The 16,420-nt window shown below is 46.0% G+C and overlaps 1 protein-coding gene across 3 annotated transcripts in view; it reads left to right on the top strand.

The window, feature by feature from the left end:
- ELAPOR2 (endosome-lysosome associated apoptosis and autophagy regulator family member 2) overlaps nucleotides 1-16,420 on the top strand; it is a 222,002-nt gene that overhangs the window by 154,742 nt on the left and 50,840 nt on the right. For all 3 annotated transcript variants that reach the window (XM_075017528.1, XM_075017509.1, XM_075017519.1), the window contains exons 3-5: nucleotides 6,545-6,740; nucleotides 8,217-8,364; nucleotides 13,151-13,237. In XM_075017528.1, coding sequence (XP_074873629.1) covers nucleotides 6,545-6,740; nucleotides 8,217-8,364; nucleotides 13,151-13,237 — 431 coding nt within the window. The remainder of the gene's footprint in view (nucleotides 1-6,544; nucleotides 6,741-8,216; nucleotides 8,365-13,150; nucleotides 13,238-16,420) is intronic.

Genomic DNA, 16,420 nt, shown 5'->3' with positions numbered 1-16,420 from the left:
ATCAAAACAATCCCATGACCATGACCACTCTCTGGGGGAGACATATTTAAAAGGAACTTCTGTATTTAACACATGTGGCTTAGATTCAGAATAGGTTGGCTTTTTTTTTTTTCGTTCTTTTCGTTTATGACTGCAGGTGATGAGACCATAGCAACACATTTCTCATCCCATGCCTCCCCATCCCCTTGCTGCTCAGCACTGACTGGAATAAACTCAAGTTATGCAGCTGTTCCAATGTCAAAAGTGGTTCACTTTGCCATGAGTCACATTCAGCCTCTAATTGAACCTGGCAAGCAGCTGGCCTGCTCAGAGCTACTTTTGCTTGCAGATGTATGTGTTTTGACAGGAATTGCAGCCTCCCATGGAGTAAGGTAATATCTGGCTGATATAAACTGGCCAATTTCAATGGAAATTACCCTGGGTATATCAAGGGGATGTAGCCTCCTTATAGGCCAGAATGAAGGAACCACCACCCACTTCGGAGTGGGTGGGGCCAGGCAAACTGCAGCCACCCGGCCCAAAACAAAGAGGTGGGATGGGAAGTGTAAAAGGTGGGCCAGAACCAGTGAAGGAGGCAGCCCCCCCACCACCCGCTGTTGAGGTTTGTGCTGAAAAGGGACCTTTACAGCACCAAGGACTTAAAGGAAATGCCAGAGCTGCCAGTCAACAAGGAATCCAAAGAACTGCTGTGACTGGTGCTAGCTGTGCAACCCTGGGAGAGGGAGAACCCCCACAAACTAAAGGTACTCAGCAAGGGGGTCACAGGAAGCAGCCAGGGACACCACACAATAGTCCTGTTCTGTGGCAATGAGTTGTGGTAGGATCCATGTTGACCTCTCCACCCCTGTTAGGGTCCTGTCCTGAGACTTTTTGGAGCGGGCTGGGTCCGTGTCCCCCTACCCAATGCTGCCAACCTCACAGGACTATTTGGTGCTCTGGCCTACCTAGAAAGTCAGGGCGGCTGCTGCTGCTAATTCCCCTTTATTCTGGGCTTTACAGAGATGCAGCTGTGAGGGGCACGGCCTCCTTCTGGGCCTGACCAGAAGGGACAGACATGACCCGAGAACACAGGTAACCCCTGAGACAAGGGGAATGCACATGCTCCTTGCCTGCTGCCCACTTGAGAGACTACAGTGGAGCTAGTCAAGTTTATAAAATGGTGGGTGGAGAGCCAGTTGCACCAGCAAGCAGCCCAGCTCCAATAGCAACAGCAGCTGATGCAGCAATGTAGGGTCCAGCAGTAGCAATTGATCTGGTAGCAGGAGACTCAGCAGCATGAATAGCAGCAATGATGGTTCCAGCTGCTGACCACCCTGTTTCCTGGCCCCCCTGCTTCCCAGAGGAGATATCAGTAGACCTCATAAATATGGAGCTAGAAGATGAACCGGAAACATTTCTGAAAGCCTTGTTGTGGTAGGAGGGTTACTGAACCAGTCGGACATGATCTTGGCCCCGTTCCTGGCTGACACTGTGGGACTGAAGTAGCAAGGAGGTCATACACATCCTCCCACTGTGAGGGAGCACCTGGATCCTTCAGCATCCACCCACCCCCTTCAGAGTGGTGTTGGGCAAGAGGAGGATTTTCTGGCTGCAGAGACCCCGTAGCACCCCGAACAGTCGCAGTATCGTGCCCCTGGGCTCAGAAAGACCTTCAAGCTCTAAGAGAGCGGTCTGGCCAGGCTTGAGCAACAGTGGGGGCCGCAGCGGCGGCTACATACCACAACCCATCCCAATGTTCTCCAGAATGCCTGTAGGCCATAGTAAAGGGGTGGGGGGAGCTGAATCTCTGAACGAGAGCCCTCCAGGTCATCCACAGACCCACTAGAGCTGGGCTATCCCTACTGGCATTGGTCCCTGTTTGGCTTGTGGCCAATTTGGACACCAACAGGAACAGTGCCAGCCATGGGTTGTTCCCTCTCGGCTGGGGGATGGGGACTAGGCCAGCCTTCAAGTCAGGGCCAGGAAGTCTTGTCCACCCCACTGGAAACGGTGGGGCAGGACAGAAAGTATAAATGGTGAGCCCTTTGTCTCAGTTGGGCTGGAGTTGGCAGAACAGACAACCACTTCCTATCCACTGCTGCGGGTTGGGCCTCGGTGTCCTCTCCTGTAAGGATGCTGAGCTGTTGCTGAGACTGCTGTGAGCTGTGTAACCTGGGGAGCTGGGGGACCCCCGCCAGATGAGGGTATCCAGTGAGAAGATCATAAGAAGTGTCCCCAGGGATAATAGACAATAATCCAATGTGACCAGAATCCCAGCCAGTGTGGTATAGTGGGGTCCTTGCTGACACAGTAGCAGAGTCCCCCATTACAGTTAGTCCTGGGCTGGGACCTTTGGGGTAGCGTAGGCCCAGCTCCCCACATCCTCTTCTGCTGCTCCACCCCTTGGGTAGCTACATTCCCATCTTAAACCAAGAGGCCTGCATTTTTTTGCCATCTGCCCAAGCCAATAAGTCAGGTCCTAGGCTTTCATTGCACCGCCCATCTGAGGGCTGAGCCCCTATACTGATGCTCCACCCTACCTGGAGGATCAAGGCCTGTGAGGCCTCTAATTCCCCTGAACTCCACCTTTACGGAGACAGGAGTGAGAGAGAGTGGCTTCCCTCTGGGCCTGATGGGGCAGGCTGGACACACAACTTTACCTTGGGCTGTCTCTAGTGCTGAGGGCCAGCGTTGAGTCGGTCCTGTCATTCAGGCTGTTCCCCCTTCAAAAGCTGGCAGTTATGTTTTTCCTTTCCCGCTCAGCTGAAGTTATCAGAGCAGAAGGAATGGAACAAAACGAACTCAATTAGAGCAGTCATCTCTGGTCACTTCCATTAGCAGCTGAACGGGAGGCTCTGCTGCCTGCTGTGCTGTCAGTCTGGCAGTGAATTTCTCTTGACTACTGATCCCCTGTTTGCAGCTCACAAATCCGGAACGTGTGGTTCAGCATCATTCTCAATGCATTTTTTTTTTATCAAAACAAAAATTTTAAAGAAACTCTTGGGATTAGAAAACAGGCAGATCTAGAGAAGTGGTTATTCCCTTCTGTCTGGCACTGGTGAGGCCACCAGTGTACTGTACACTGGTGTACTGTGTCTGGTTTTGGGCCCCCCAGTATAAAAAGGATGTGGGTTTGCTGGAGCAGGTTCAGCAGAGGGCAATGAAAATGATTAAGGGGCTGGAGCACATGACCTGTGAGGAGAAGCTGAGGGGTTTGGGCTTATTTAGTTTGCAGAAGAGACAACCAAGGGGTGATTTAATAGCAGCCTTCAAGTTCCTGAAGGGGAGCTCTAAAGAGAATGGAGAGAAACTGTCCTTAATGGTGACAGATAGCAGAACAAGGAGCAATGGTGTGAAGTTACAGAAGGAGAGGAGTAGGCTGGGTATTAGGAAAAGCTACCTCACCAGGAGGGTGGTGAAGCACTGGAATGCATTGCCTAGAGAGGTGGTGGAATCTCCATCCCTAGAGGCTTCTAAGTCCTGGCTTGACAAAGTCTTGGCTGGGATGATTTGGTTGTGGTTGATCCTCCTTGATGCAAGGGGCTGGACTCAATGACCTCCTGAGGTCCCTTCCAGCCATATGACTTTATGAAATAGAACCGTGATGTGTCTTGCTGTTTTTTCTGATGGCTTCTCCTCAGGAAAGGCACCAAGGAAAGAAAAGAGGAAAAGATGAGTATTATTTATTTATTAATGAAAATAAAGCACTTTCATGATTAATCAGGAAGCGGGGTGCAGTTGTGCTATGCGCTCTACTCACAAAATGGAAGATTACTCTTTGTCTCAAAGAGCTTACAACAGGGATTCAGAAGTTGTGTTGGGGGACACTGAGGCATAGACACTCATAGTCTGGGGCTCAAGGGTTCCCCTCTTGTTCCATCCCTGCAGGGTGGAAGGGTGCCAAGGCTAAGGGCTTCCCACAGGAGTGGATTGACTCTTCTGGGAGCCTGGGGTCATTAGATTTTGTGGGGGCCCCCCATAGGCTCTGGAGTGGGGCCAAAATGAAGGGGTCAGAGGATGCGAGGGGGCTTTTGGGGAGCAGGCTGAGGGTGGGGGTGCAAGGTCTGTGAGGGAGGTAGGGTGTAGGAGTGGGCTGGGGGTGGGACTGTGGGGTCTGGGAGAGAGGAAGGGTACAGGAGGGGACAAGGGTTTGTGGCCCTGCATGGGGAGGGTTTGGGCAAGGGGGGCGCTCCACACTGCCCTGCATTTGCAGGCATCACCTCCTGCCATGCCCATTAGCTGCAATTCCCGGTCAATGGAAGCAATGGGGTGGAGCCTGCAGGGGAATGCAAGGACAGAGCTTCCCTGGGCTGCTGTTTTCCCCCAGCCAGGGGAGCGGGGAAGTTAGCATGCAGAGCTGCTTCCCCACTGCTGCCAGGCAGAGCCAGCCTTGCAAAGGCCTAAGCACCGGCTCCCCGTTACTTCCCCTTGCAGGGGTGAACTGTCATTCATGCTTTAGCCACCCGGGGGATACCATGGCTCAGAGACTTGCCATGGACCTGTAGTACCAGTGCTGGCTCATCCCACTATGTTGGAAAAGGGAGTCCTGAACCTTGCAGGCCAGACCAAGGCAAGCTGGGAGAGCTGGATCCAGCCCCCTGTTGTGTCCCCCCTAGCCCTGGTTCACTGGTTTGGGAAAATTCTTGAGCAAGTGTTTAACTTTAGGCATGTGCTTAAAATAGCATTTCTGTGGGACTTGAACACGTTTAAAGTTCAGAACCTTTCCTGCAGGAATGTGCTTTCCTGCCTTGGGACCTAAATAGATTCCAGTCCATTTCATGAGTATAGTATTAGAATGGATACAGTAGTTTGTTTGGAGAATCATACATTCAAATGCACGGAAGTTGCACTAATGTTAGAGAGAGGAGAATATGGCCTACCTGTCCCTCAAAGGTAAACTTTCATTTAGTACCTTCTGGCCAGGCCAGACAAGGATGGTTACATGGAGGAATGCTGTGTGAGGGTCAAATGTAGGAGGGGGAACCTGAATTTCTGGTTTAGCTGGTATTTGCATATGACTCATTCTTTCTGCTACTGCATCGCCCTTTTCTCAAAGTGTTTTAATTCCAACAGGTTCCTCTGCTGCTAGACAAACAACAGTGCCTAGGTACAATATCTTGCATTACTTCCTTGGCTGGTTTGAATTGATTTATGCCAGTTTGCATTAGCTGAGGCTCTGGCTGATCAGCATAAACAGTGCTTTACCAATTATGTAGGAAGGGGCTTGCAAAAGTCCATTTGCCCGTGAAAGAATATGTGGCTTGGGGATCGTAGAAAGCAAAAATTGATGGTTTGAAGACCTGGGTGGCGTCGCTCATGAATGGTTCCTCGTTGTTTGTTTTTAAATAGTGTCAGTATAAATCATAGTAGTAATTAGTTTTATTGGGGCGCCGACACTGGGTGGCTCCGTACACCCAGCGGAAGGAAGGCTGATGTAGAGGTATTCCGCTGGCAGGTGTGGCAGCTTGGCTAGCAGGGTGCGTGAGGGCCCCTATGCAGCTCCCCGCCCTGCTGCTACTGAACTAATGGAACTAAATTCAGTTGGTTTAACCACCTGGTCCCTCCCTCCTCCCTGATGTCTGTTAAACCAATTAAATTTAGTTCTGTTGTTTCAGCAGCGGCAAGGCAGGGAGCCGCAGAGGAGTCAGTTATTGTAATGGAATTTTCTCATGGAACCCTTGTTTTCTCTTGGCAGAACTCTGGGTTTCCACGGAACACCATTTGGGAAACACTGTAGTAGTGGATAGAGTACTGGACTGGGACTCAGGATTATCAGGTTTAATTCCTAGCTCAGCTGTTTCCATTATGATCTTGGGTTATGCTGTGTTTCAGTTCCCCCTCTCTGTATAGTAGGGATCTTTCTCTTCATTTCAGGAGTGCTGTGTGGCTAAAATTATTAATTGAGAGGTACTTGGGCATCACAGTGATGATGGCCATATAAATACCTGGAGAGATAGTGAGGACTAAAGGTATTGGTTTTGGAGTCATGGGTGGGGTGGGGGGAAAAAGACCTTGACCATTAAATTATGCCAAAATTTATGACATATGTTGAGGTGCTGTATTTACTCTGGACATAGCTGACATTTATTTTTGAACTGGTATTTTTATTCCCCCAAAGACAAAGGCTCACCATTATCGGATGGTGTATAACCAATAATGAAAGACAGGTGTTACTTCAAAGAGTTTATGATCCTATCCAACACAAGAGACAACAGGTGGGTGAAGGGAATTGGTAGGATATGGTTAACTGTAACAACAGTGACACAAACATGGTTTTGCATAGAAGAGTTACACGTGCAGTATGGATATGTTGATTTTTTTACAAAATTGCTCTTTGCTAATGGAGGCAAATAAGCAGATGAATAGCTGTGATTTGAGAAGTGACTCCAGTGCTGCTAGTTAAGTGATAAACAGAAGTCAAGTTTTACAGCGTTTTTCAGGAACTGATTCATCATGTTCTTGATTTTCTTGGCTGGTGCTTTTGTGACTGGTTTCTTTAGTGACAGCTCACTGATGCTGCTAATTGCCTTTACAGTTAATCAGTTGTAAACGCTTGTCTTCACAGCTTTCTCATGTGCTTCTGGTGAATACCTAGAAATGAAGACTCAAATGTGCAGTAAATGTGCCGAGGGGACATATTCCTTGGGCAGTGGGATCAAGTTTGATGAATGGGATGACCTACCAGCAGGATTCTCCAATGTAGCAACTTTCATGGACACTGCTGTCGAATCAGTTGAGAATAAAGCAGACAGCTGTAACAAGTAAGAGGCGTACGGGTTGGTCTGTGGCCACACTGGTGAAGGGATTGGTTTGACTTGCGTGGATTTCAGTGGGCTCTGGTTCAAGCCGATAGTTTACTTTGGGAATTGGTTGCTCCAGTAGCAAAGTAACATGGATGTCTACACAATGGCTGATGTTCACTAAAAAAAAGTGATGGGTAGACTACACTCCTCAGTGTGTAGTGTTGGTTATGTGTTAGTGCTAGTTCTCGGTGCTGGACAGTACGATCATATGGATGGATGATGGAGGAGACAAGTGAGTATGCTAGGCTGTATAAGCACAGAGAACTATATTGCACCATAAAAACGATCTCTGTACATTGCCAAGATGTACGCTTCAGGGATATTGAATAGCTGAGAGTAATGGATAGAGCATATGGGGCCTGTTTGATCCTGCTGGTCCATCTGCACAAAGTCGTCATCATCTATCCGGGCCTTTCTTTGCACAGGACGACTTCGCAGGTGGCAGAGAAGTATGACAGGGCAGGTCAGGGAGTCACTAATTTCAGCCTGCTGTCCTAATAGCCTATTAGATGTCATTAACAGCTGGAAAATCTTGGCTCAGCCCTGAGCAGAGGTGAGAAAAGTACCCCAAAAGTTACTTGAGTAAAAGTACAGCTGCTTGGGGCAGGGTGGGTGGAATGTAATTAAGTACAAGTCACTGGTGTCCCTGTGGAAAACTATTTGAGTAAAAGTACACACACACGTGTGCGCATGCATGTTATATCTTGGTTGTATTCAAGTATCCAGAAGTGAAAGCAGCTGCATTTTTACTTAAGTTTTTGGGTACTCCTTCCACCTCTGGCCCTGAGCTGTTTTTACTTGTGCCTGAGTTGGCTCTGGGAACAGAGACAAGTAAAGGTGGCTTAAAACTACTTTTATATCCTGCATGATCTGTTTTTAAGGATACAACCCTCTGTATCATAGACAAGTGGCACAGCAGCCTTCCTGATTGGGCTGCTTTAGAAGTTTCCGGGAAACAACATACACATTCACAAGTCTGATATGCAAAACATAAATTTTGACTGAGCACATAACTCTTCAGGGTCGTCTACAGTATGAACTAACTTAAAAGTTAACTTTGAAGTTAAGTGCTACTTTGAAGTAGCCTACGGAAAGTCTACACACTTTATCCCTTACTTTGAAGTAAGGGAGCCCAATTTCAAAGTCTTTACTCCATTCCTGGGAATGGAGCAGTGCCCTACTTCGAAGTTTAACTTCAAAGTGGGGTGTGTGTAGATGCTCAACTTCAAAGTCCATTACTTTGAAGTTATTTTTGTAGTGTAGACACGGCCTGTGTGTGAAAAATACGTGGGAAGCCAAACCAAAGTACAATGGTTGTTCAGTGAGTCTAGCTGCAGTGGGATACTGTGTCCTCTTTGCTGAACAATATATTTTTAAATAAAAATGTCTTCAGGTGGCCTGTGGTTTAAAATGAGCCTTGTTTTGTTTATTCAGCTCTTCGTGGACTCCTCGTGGGAATTATATAGAGTCGAACAGAGATGACTGTGCTGTTTCTCTCATCTATGCTGTACATCTGAAGAAATCTGGCTCTGTCTTCTTTGAATACCAGTATATTGACAACAACATCTTCTTTGAGTTTTTTGTAAGCTTTTTACCTGAATCTAACCTCAAAGTAAAGAGAGGTGCTCCAGATAAATGCGTATTTTGGAATCAGCTTTGTTTCTCCTCCTTGCGTTATTAACGTCTCTTTAGCTTATTAAATCAGAACAAATTTTAAAAATCTAATTTTTTCTCTACCATTTATGCTGCCTGTTTACTTTTTGCATTTCATTGACCTTTGGCAACAAATCCAAGCAGGTTGCTTTCACGGGAGGGTGGTGTTTTCATATGTACCTAAGGGAGTTAGGAACATGAAAGGAGACACCTTACATTTCTAGTTATATTCACAGCCAGGTTGCTTAGTTTGCCAGGTTCTATCAGTGGTGTATTATCTCTGTATGCAAGATGTGCATTGCATGCCCCAGGACCTCCTGTGCCCATGGGATGATTTTATCTGGCCTTCAGAGGCACATAGAGAACACCATGTTTTAGAGCAAAATGGCCCAAAATGTGCCAGGTCACATATATGGTTGTATTGTGTGGAGGACATCATGTATGACATTGTATGTATGCAGTATGTGGTCAGACCGTCCTACCAAATGATGTCTTCCAGACAGCTGATCTATGTGTGAGATCACATGGTGTGGAGAATACCATTTGTGAAACAAAATGACATCTTCCACACAGTGTAACTGTGCATGCAGAGTCATGCCACGTGGAGGACATAATATTGTGAGCAAGTATAGGATTGCCTGATTAAGAATGTAACACTATGCCACTGAGTACTGTAATGTATGGTTTTCTGGGACCATGTGGGAATCCCACAGAATTCATTTTTCCGTACCTTTTATTCTTTCACCTTTTTCTGATTATTTGAAGTTAGGGTTGTTAGTTGCAGTTAACTCAAGCAATTAACTCAAACAGTTTAACTTGATTAAAAATTAATTGCCATTTATTGGAGTTTTAATGCCATTGCTAAACAACAGAATACCAATTTAAATCTATAATAAATATTTTTGGATGAGTTTCTACATTTTCAAATATATTGATTTCAGTTACAACATGGAATGCAACATGTTAAGTGTGCTCTTTATATTTTTGATTACAAATATTTGCACTGTGAAAAGATAAATAAAAGAAATAGTATTTTTTAATTTACCTCACCTAAGTATGATAGTTCAGTCTCTTAATTATGAAAGTGCAATTTACAAATGTAAATTTTTTTTGTTATATAACTGCACTTAAAAAAAAAACCTGTAAAACTTTAGAGCCTACAAGTCCACTTAGTCCTGCTTCTTGTTCAGCCGCTGCTAAAACAGAAGTAATCTAGTTTGGCTGTTTTCCTGGCATTACTTATGTTTAGAGTTCTTCCAGACTGTGTGGATGTGCTTACAAAGTTCTAGGAATGAAAATCCCAGTCTCGTGCAGGCGGCAGTTTAAGCCAAAAGTTTCAGAAAAGTTAGTGATTCTGGATGCCTGAGTTTTTGGGTGTCTGATTGGAGACACCTGTAGGGACCTGATTTTCAGAAAGAGCTGAGGACCTGCTTTCTGCTGAAAAGTGTCTCTAGTGGGGCACTGGAAATCACTAGTCACGTTTGGAAATCTTGTTCTCCATCTTTTGGAAGGAATCAGTCTGTGTCACTACTGTGCAGAGACAAGGATGAAAGCTGAACCACTTCTGAGGTTTGAGATTGGGGTTTTTAAAAGAGTCCAACACAGATTTCATTTCCCACTTGGTACTTCAAACATGCACATTTGGTGCTTTCTCCCATGCTTGGGAGCGGATCCCTGTAAACACCCACAAAGCTATCTCGTTATCCACCTTCAAATCACTACTTAAAACTCTCCTTTGCTGCTCCTTTCCCAAAACAAGCTTGTCAAACTTGATAACTTTTAGATACCTCTGCCTTTATGCTGGCCAAAGTATTCTCATTGTTTACTTGTACATGTGTTTGTTATCCATATGTTGTCTCTTATACTCTAAGCCCCTCAGAGCAGGAATCATCTTTGTTCTGTATTGTACAGCACCTAGCGCAGTGCCAGGTGTATGACTCTGGCTCCTAGGTGCTATGACAAGAATGGGCAACCCTGAATAGTGTGTGAGCTCCTTCACCTTAGTGGGCTGCACCAATCCATGGCATGCTGGGTTCCACCTGCAGGAACTTCTCCCAAGTGGCTCTTGTGCACTGAGGCCTTGCACTTCCTTGTTCCTCCCCCTTCCTCCTAACACTTTCTGAGTGCATGAATCTCCTGGTATGTGACCTGTCCCCCTTCCTTCCCCTCTCTCTCAGAGCTGGAATGCTGTGAACAGCTGATTGGCGGTGTTCCAGCTCTGGAAGGCTAGGGGAGGAGAGGGGCTGGAGCATGAATCAGGTGATCTGTGTGCTCCAAAAATACTGAGAGGGAAGGTGAGGCATAGGAAGTGTGGGGCTCTCGTGTCCTGGTGCATGAGAGGTGTGTGGAGGAGGGGGACAGCCAGGGGTCCTTGGGCAAGACATGGAACCCCAGTGGGCTGCATGGAGCCCACAGGTTGCAGGTTGCCCACCAATGTGCTATGGTAATCTAGATTAAAAAAAAAAACAATGACAAAAAGATTTAGGAATGCAGGGCCCATTGATTTTTCAATGAAATTTACATGCTTGGAAAGATTCTGCCCTGAGTTATCTTGCTGCCTGTCAGTGTTGCATTTGCTGCTGAATGTGGAGAAGGGGGCAAATGAGGACTTAGAAAGAGATGGCAGCTTGGAATAAGTGTGCTGGAAATTGTCCACCTTCCTCCTCGCTGTCTCTGGCGGGTGAGTCATTGCTGTCTAGAAAACACTGTCATGCTATTTCATAGTGGTGGTAGGCCTTAATTAATGTTTGTACAGTATCCTGAGATGCTGGGATAAGAGCCTCTCTAAGTGAAAAGCACCATTACCCTTCGGAATGCAAAAGAAAGAAACACAAAAAATAACTCAGTTCTGATTCATGAGGCACTTTATTGCTGTGGTTGCTACTTAGTAAAATCTACTGCAGTTTGAAAAGAGTGCATACTCTATTGTTAAACCTCTTTTGCTTTTTATCATATGTCCTGCCTGATTCATAAAAAGTAAGCTGCAAAATGTCCTTTTACCATCAGATGCGTGTAACAGAATATCATCCTCCCTGTGGTTTCTTGATTGATTAGTGATTTGTTTTCTCTTGCAGAGGAGCAAATATGTTGTTTGTTTGAGAGTTATGTCTGCAGGCTGCTTCACACTTCTTATTTGCTTTTATCGACATAGAATTAGATCACCTCCTGAAATTTATCATCTCCTTTATATATATCAGTTAGCAGGCTGTCATTGTAAAAGCTATTAACCAAATCCTTGTGACTTGGTAGCTAGATTCTCATGCTGATGTTCTGCACTTCAGGTGCTCCAGATGTAGCAAGCCTTTAAGAATGCACCTTTTCCCAGAATGCATTGTTAAATATTTATCATCATTGTATCAGCATCACCATAGAATTTAGGTATAAAATTTATCTGTCTTAGATACAGTAAAGATCAAGTTATCCAGCATTTGGATAACTGGCACATTTTGTTAACTGGCATGTCCAGAGGGTGCTGGCTGCCTTGCGCAAGTTGACTGGCTGGGGCTGGTTGCCGTGGCTGCCACAGGCCTGGCTGACTGGAGCACAGAGCAGAGCTGCTGCCGGCCACAGCAGTGATAGTCTGGTCTATTTTATTATTCAGCCTTCCCCATTTCCCAGGGATGCTGGGTAACAAAGCTTGTACTGTATTTACATGCCCCCACTCCATGATGTCTGAATACCTTTACATCTTTTCACTTACTTAAACTTCCCACATCCCTGTGAGGTAGGGTGGTCCCATTAACCTCATTTTAAAGATGGAAAACTGAGGCAGAAAGACACTGCCCAGATAAAACAAGGGTACTTAGGCTTCTAACCCCCAGTCTTAGCTGCCCACTTTTAGGCCCTGCTGTGATGCACAAAACCTTACCTGGCTTAGCTGCTATTCAAGGCAGTCGGTGCCTAAAATCTCTCAGCCCATTTGCTTTGCCGTAGACGTTCTCTCTGCCTCCAGGTTGGTGCCTCAGAGCATGTGCATTGCTGTCCCACTCTAGGCATCTGGATGTCTGTCTCTCACCTGTTCTTCAGTGTGAGCCACAAACCAGGGAAAATAGGCAGCCCTCCCTTTAACTCCCCTGTGGAGCTTGATCTGACAGGTATGCTCAGAGCCCACCTAACCTGACTCAAAATAGCAGCACCAGGAGGTGCTCCAGGGGGTTAGGGTCCTCTTTAGGGGAGGCAGGAGGCCTAAGCTTCAAACCGTGCTCTGGCTGAGCAGAAGCCATTGGAACAGGGACTTAACTGCTTCTCAGAGAAGGGTGCTGACTGCTGGCCTCTTGAGGGATTCTTGCACTTTGTCAGTTAATATTTAATTATTTAGTTTGAGTGAAACAACTTCAGTGGGTGAGCTGGAGAGAGACCCACATCAGAACATCCCATAGTCTGTTGGGCAGGCTCAGAAGCCGCCTAGCTCTACACAAAACAGTAGCGTGTAGAGGATAACCTCTTTCATCCTTTCAGCTCAGTGGCTAACACACTCAGCTGAGAGGTGGCACATCCCTGTCCAATCATGTCTCCTCAGGCAGAGAACAGAATTTAGCCCTCTATTTGAAAGCCCTCTCCTAGACTGCCAGTGATTTGACTTGTCTTCTGGATGTCCTTTGCCACAAGTAACAGCCTCTATCCTGAGCATGGTAATGTGGGCACCCTACTGCTGTGTGTCCTGCCTCAGCTAGTGATCCAGATGTCTTACTGTGGCCACTGTTTTTAATTGACAGATTCAAAATGATCAGTGCAAAGAGATGGACTCCACTGCCGACAAATGGCTGAAATTAACAGACAACGGTGAATGGGGCTTTCATTCGGTAAGTGCTAAGGATCGTTCCACGGAGCATCTTTTGTATTCATTTGTAAACCTTGAGTTGAATGAGGTGTGAGCGAGGAAGGGCCGCATCTGGGGAATTCAGAGGCTGTGAGAGGAGCACAGCTTTTCTGAGGAGCAAGTGATGCATGCTGTAAGCTGATACGTGTTCTAAAGGCCTGAGCCAAAGCTTGTTCCTCTAGTCAGGCCTTCCCAATGACCTCACTGAATCAGGCCCATTAAGAAATCAGGTATGTATGTGGGAATCCAAATTCTATGGGGTGATCCTGTTAATGATGAACCATTTCTTCCAAAACATTTGCTCATTCACTTGCACCCAGTGGGGCAGACAGCCACCGTGGGCCCTGCGGCAAGGTGGGAGGGGGCCCAGCTCTGTGACACCGGAACGGGTGGGGCCAAAGGTGGAAGGAGCCAGACCAAGGGCAGTTGGCTCTTAGCACCACTCAGACTGTGGTGCAGGGACCCTCTGACCCCTTCCAGAGCCTTATGGAGTGGCAGAGCAGTTCTGCCATGGGGTCTCAAAGGGGGCTGGAGCTCCAGCTGCCGCCTCTGTCCCATTTGTCCCCACTTCCCCCATTGGTGGGCCTTCTTGCAGAATAGGTTGCTCCCCATGTGTGAATGACACCACAGTTCACCAGCATTTTGTGTATGCATTTGAGGATAGGACCTGGCATTTTATTTTTATATGCATTTCTGCACTGATTTTTCTTAGGTGCCTGAAAACCAGTTGTGACTGGGTTCCCAAGGGACCACGTGGCGCTTGCTCAGTTAGGACAAACTGTAAAGAATGGGGCAGACAGTCCCCCAGATTGGTGATTATTAAATCATGGAATCACAGCATACTGGAACTGGGAGGGACTCTGAGAGGTCATCAAGTCTATTCCTGTGCCCTCCCAGCAGGATCAGGAACTATCTAGATCATCCCTGATAGGTGTTTGTGGAATCTCCATCTTTGGAGATAAACAGCCTCCCCAGGCAATTTATTCCCGTGTTTAACCACTCTGACAGTTAGTAAGTTTTTCCTAATGTCCACCATAAACCTTCCTTGCTGCAATTTAAGACCATTTCTTAAGTGTTCCGATACCTAGATTTACCAAGCCATCAACAAAGCAGTTTCTACAATATCTTACTGGTTACCCAGAAGCCAAAACCAGAGCTCCTTTAAAGCAATCCAGCCTGGGGCTTCCTCCCAGACAGCCAAGTCAAATATGATAATTATTATTGAAAATCTTGTTCATCATATGAAAAAGTTCTGCCGATCCCAAAGAACTGGACACATTAATCACCAAGTTAATGAATCATAGAATCATAGAAAAGTAGGACTGGAAGGGACCTCGAGAGGCCATCGAGTCCAGCCCCCTGCCCTCATGGCAGGACCAAGCACTTTCTAGACCATCCCTGAAAGCCATCTATCTAACCTCTTATTAAGTAGCTCCAGTGATGGAGATTCTACCACCTCCCTTGGCAATCCGTTCCAGTGTTTGATCACCCTGACAGTTAGGAACTTTTTCCTAATGTCCAACCTGAACCTCCCCTGCTGCAATTTCAGTGCATTGCCTCTTGTTCTATCCTCAGAGGCAAGGAAGAACAAGTTCCCTCCCTCTGCCTTATGACACCCTTTTAGATACCTGAAGACTGCTATTATGTCCCCCCTCAATCTTCTCTTTTCCAAACTAAACAAGCCCAGTTCTTTCAGCCTTTCTTCATAGGTCATGTTCTCTAGACCTTTGATCATTCTCGTTGCTCTCTTCTGCACCCTCTCCAGTTTCTCCACATCGTTCCTGAACTGCGGTGCCCAGAACTGGACACAATACTCCAGATGAGGCCTAACCAGCGCAGAGAATACTTTATATGTACCCAAATACATGCTCACATCCAATTCTTAGTAAATAAATTAGAATGTATTTAAAAAGAAAAGAGACAAGATCAATGATTAAAAGATCATTATACATACAGACATGAATATAGCTCTTAGGTCAGTTTTGTAATAGAAAGACCGAATCATAGAATCCTAGGACTGGAAGGGACCTTAGGAGGCCATTGAGTCTAGTCCCCTGAGTAAAGCAGGATCAACCCCAACTAAATCATCCCAGCCAGGACTTTGTCAAGCCAGGGCTTAAAAACCTTGAGGGATGGAGGTTTCACCATCTCTCTAGGTAAAGCATTCCAGTGCTTCGCCGCCCTCCTAATGATATTGTATTGCCTAATATCCAACCTACACGTCCCTCTGTGTGTAACTTCAGACCATTGCTTCTTGTTTTGAGTTTGAGTTGCAAAGAGTTCTTTCACAGTTAGTCCATAGGTTCAGTCCAGTTTTCGGAATCAGGGTGTCCCAGAATGAAACTGCAGATTGCAATCTAGAGGCTCAAACTTCCCCTCATCAAGCCTCAACAAATATAAGATGAAAGGATCAAATCTCATATTCCCCTTTCATACGTTTTCTCGGTAGCCTCTTAACTGCCTGCAGTTCTTGGATGAACAGGAGTCTCTTCGAAGTAACCTTTTATTTCCTAATATTTACCAGCAGTTAGCTACATGGATTCACATAAAGCGTTTGCCTATCTCCCACCATTTGCAAGTAATTTGTCTATATTCGTCAAAGAGAAATCAAGGTAGTGATATCACTACATTCATGGTTCATTTAAATACAAAAAGCAGTCCTGTAGAACCTTAGAGACTAACAAATTTATTAGGTCATGCGTGAGCTTTCATGAGTAAAACCCTCTTCCAAATCATCTGATGAAGTGGGTTTTACCCACGAAAGCTCCGTGGCCTAATACATTTTAGTCTGAAAGTTGCCACAGGACTTCTTGTTGTTTTTAAAGTTACAGACTAATGTCTACTCCTCTGAGAGTTCATTTAATGCAACTGTCTCCTTGTGATCTCTCAGTTAACAGAACACAATGACAGACAGGAACTGGTGGGTCATGCTGCTGACCTCTAACAATATATATGTAATCCCCCAAACAATGTAAACAATATTAACTGATACAGAGGTCAGCAACTTTTGGCACTCAGTCCATCAATTTAATTCACTGGCAGACGGTGACACGTTATGTTTACACTTACCCACCTGCAGCTTCCGGAAGTGATGGTTTGCTGTTCCTGTTAGGCTTGTTAAAATACTGGGCTGTTGTTAGAAGGTGAATTGTGTGGCTTTAGAAAC

Source organism: Carettochelys insculpta, chromosome 1, assembly GCF_033958435.1.
Source record: "Carettochelys insculpta isolate YL-2023 chromosome 1, ASM3395843v1, whole genome shotgun sequence".
Lineage (NCBI taxonomy): Eukaryota > Metazoa > Chordata > Testudines > Carettochelyidae > Carettochelys > Carettochelys insculpta.
This window is presented reverse-complemented; position numbering and strand designations above follow the sequence as displayed.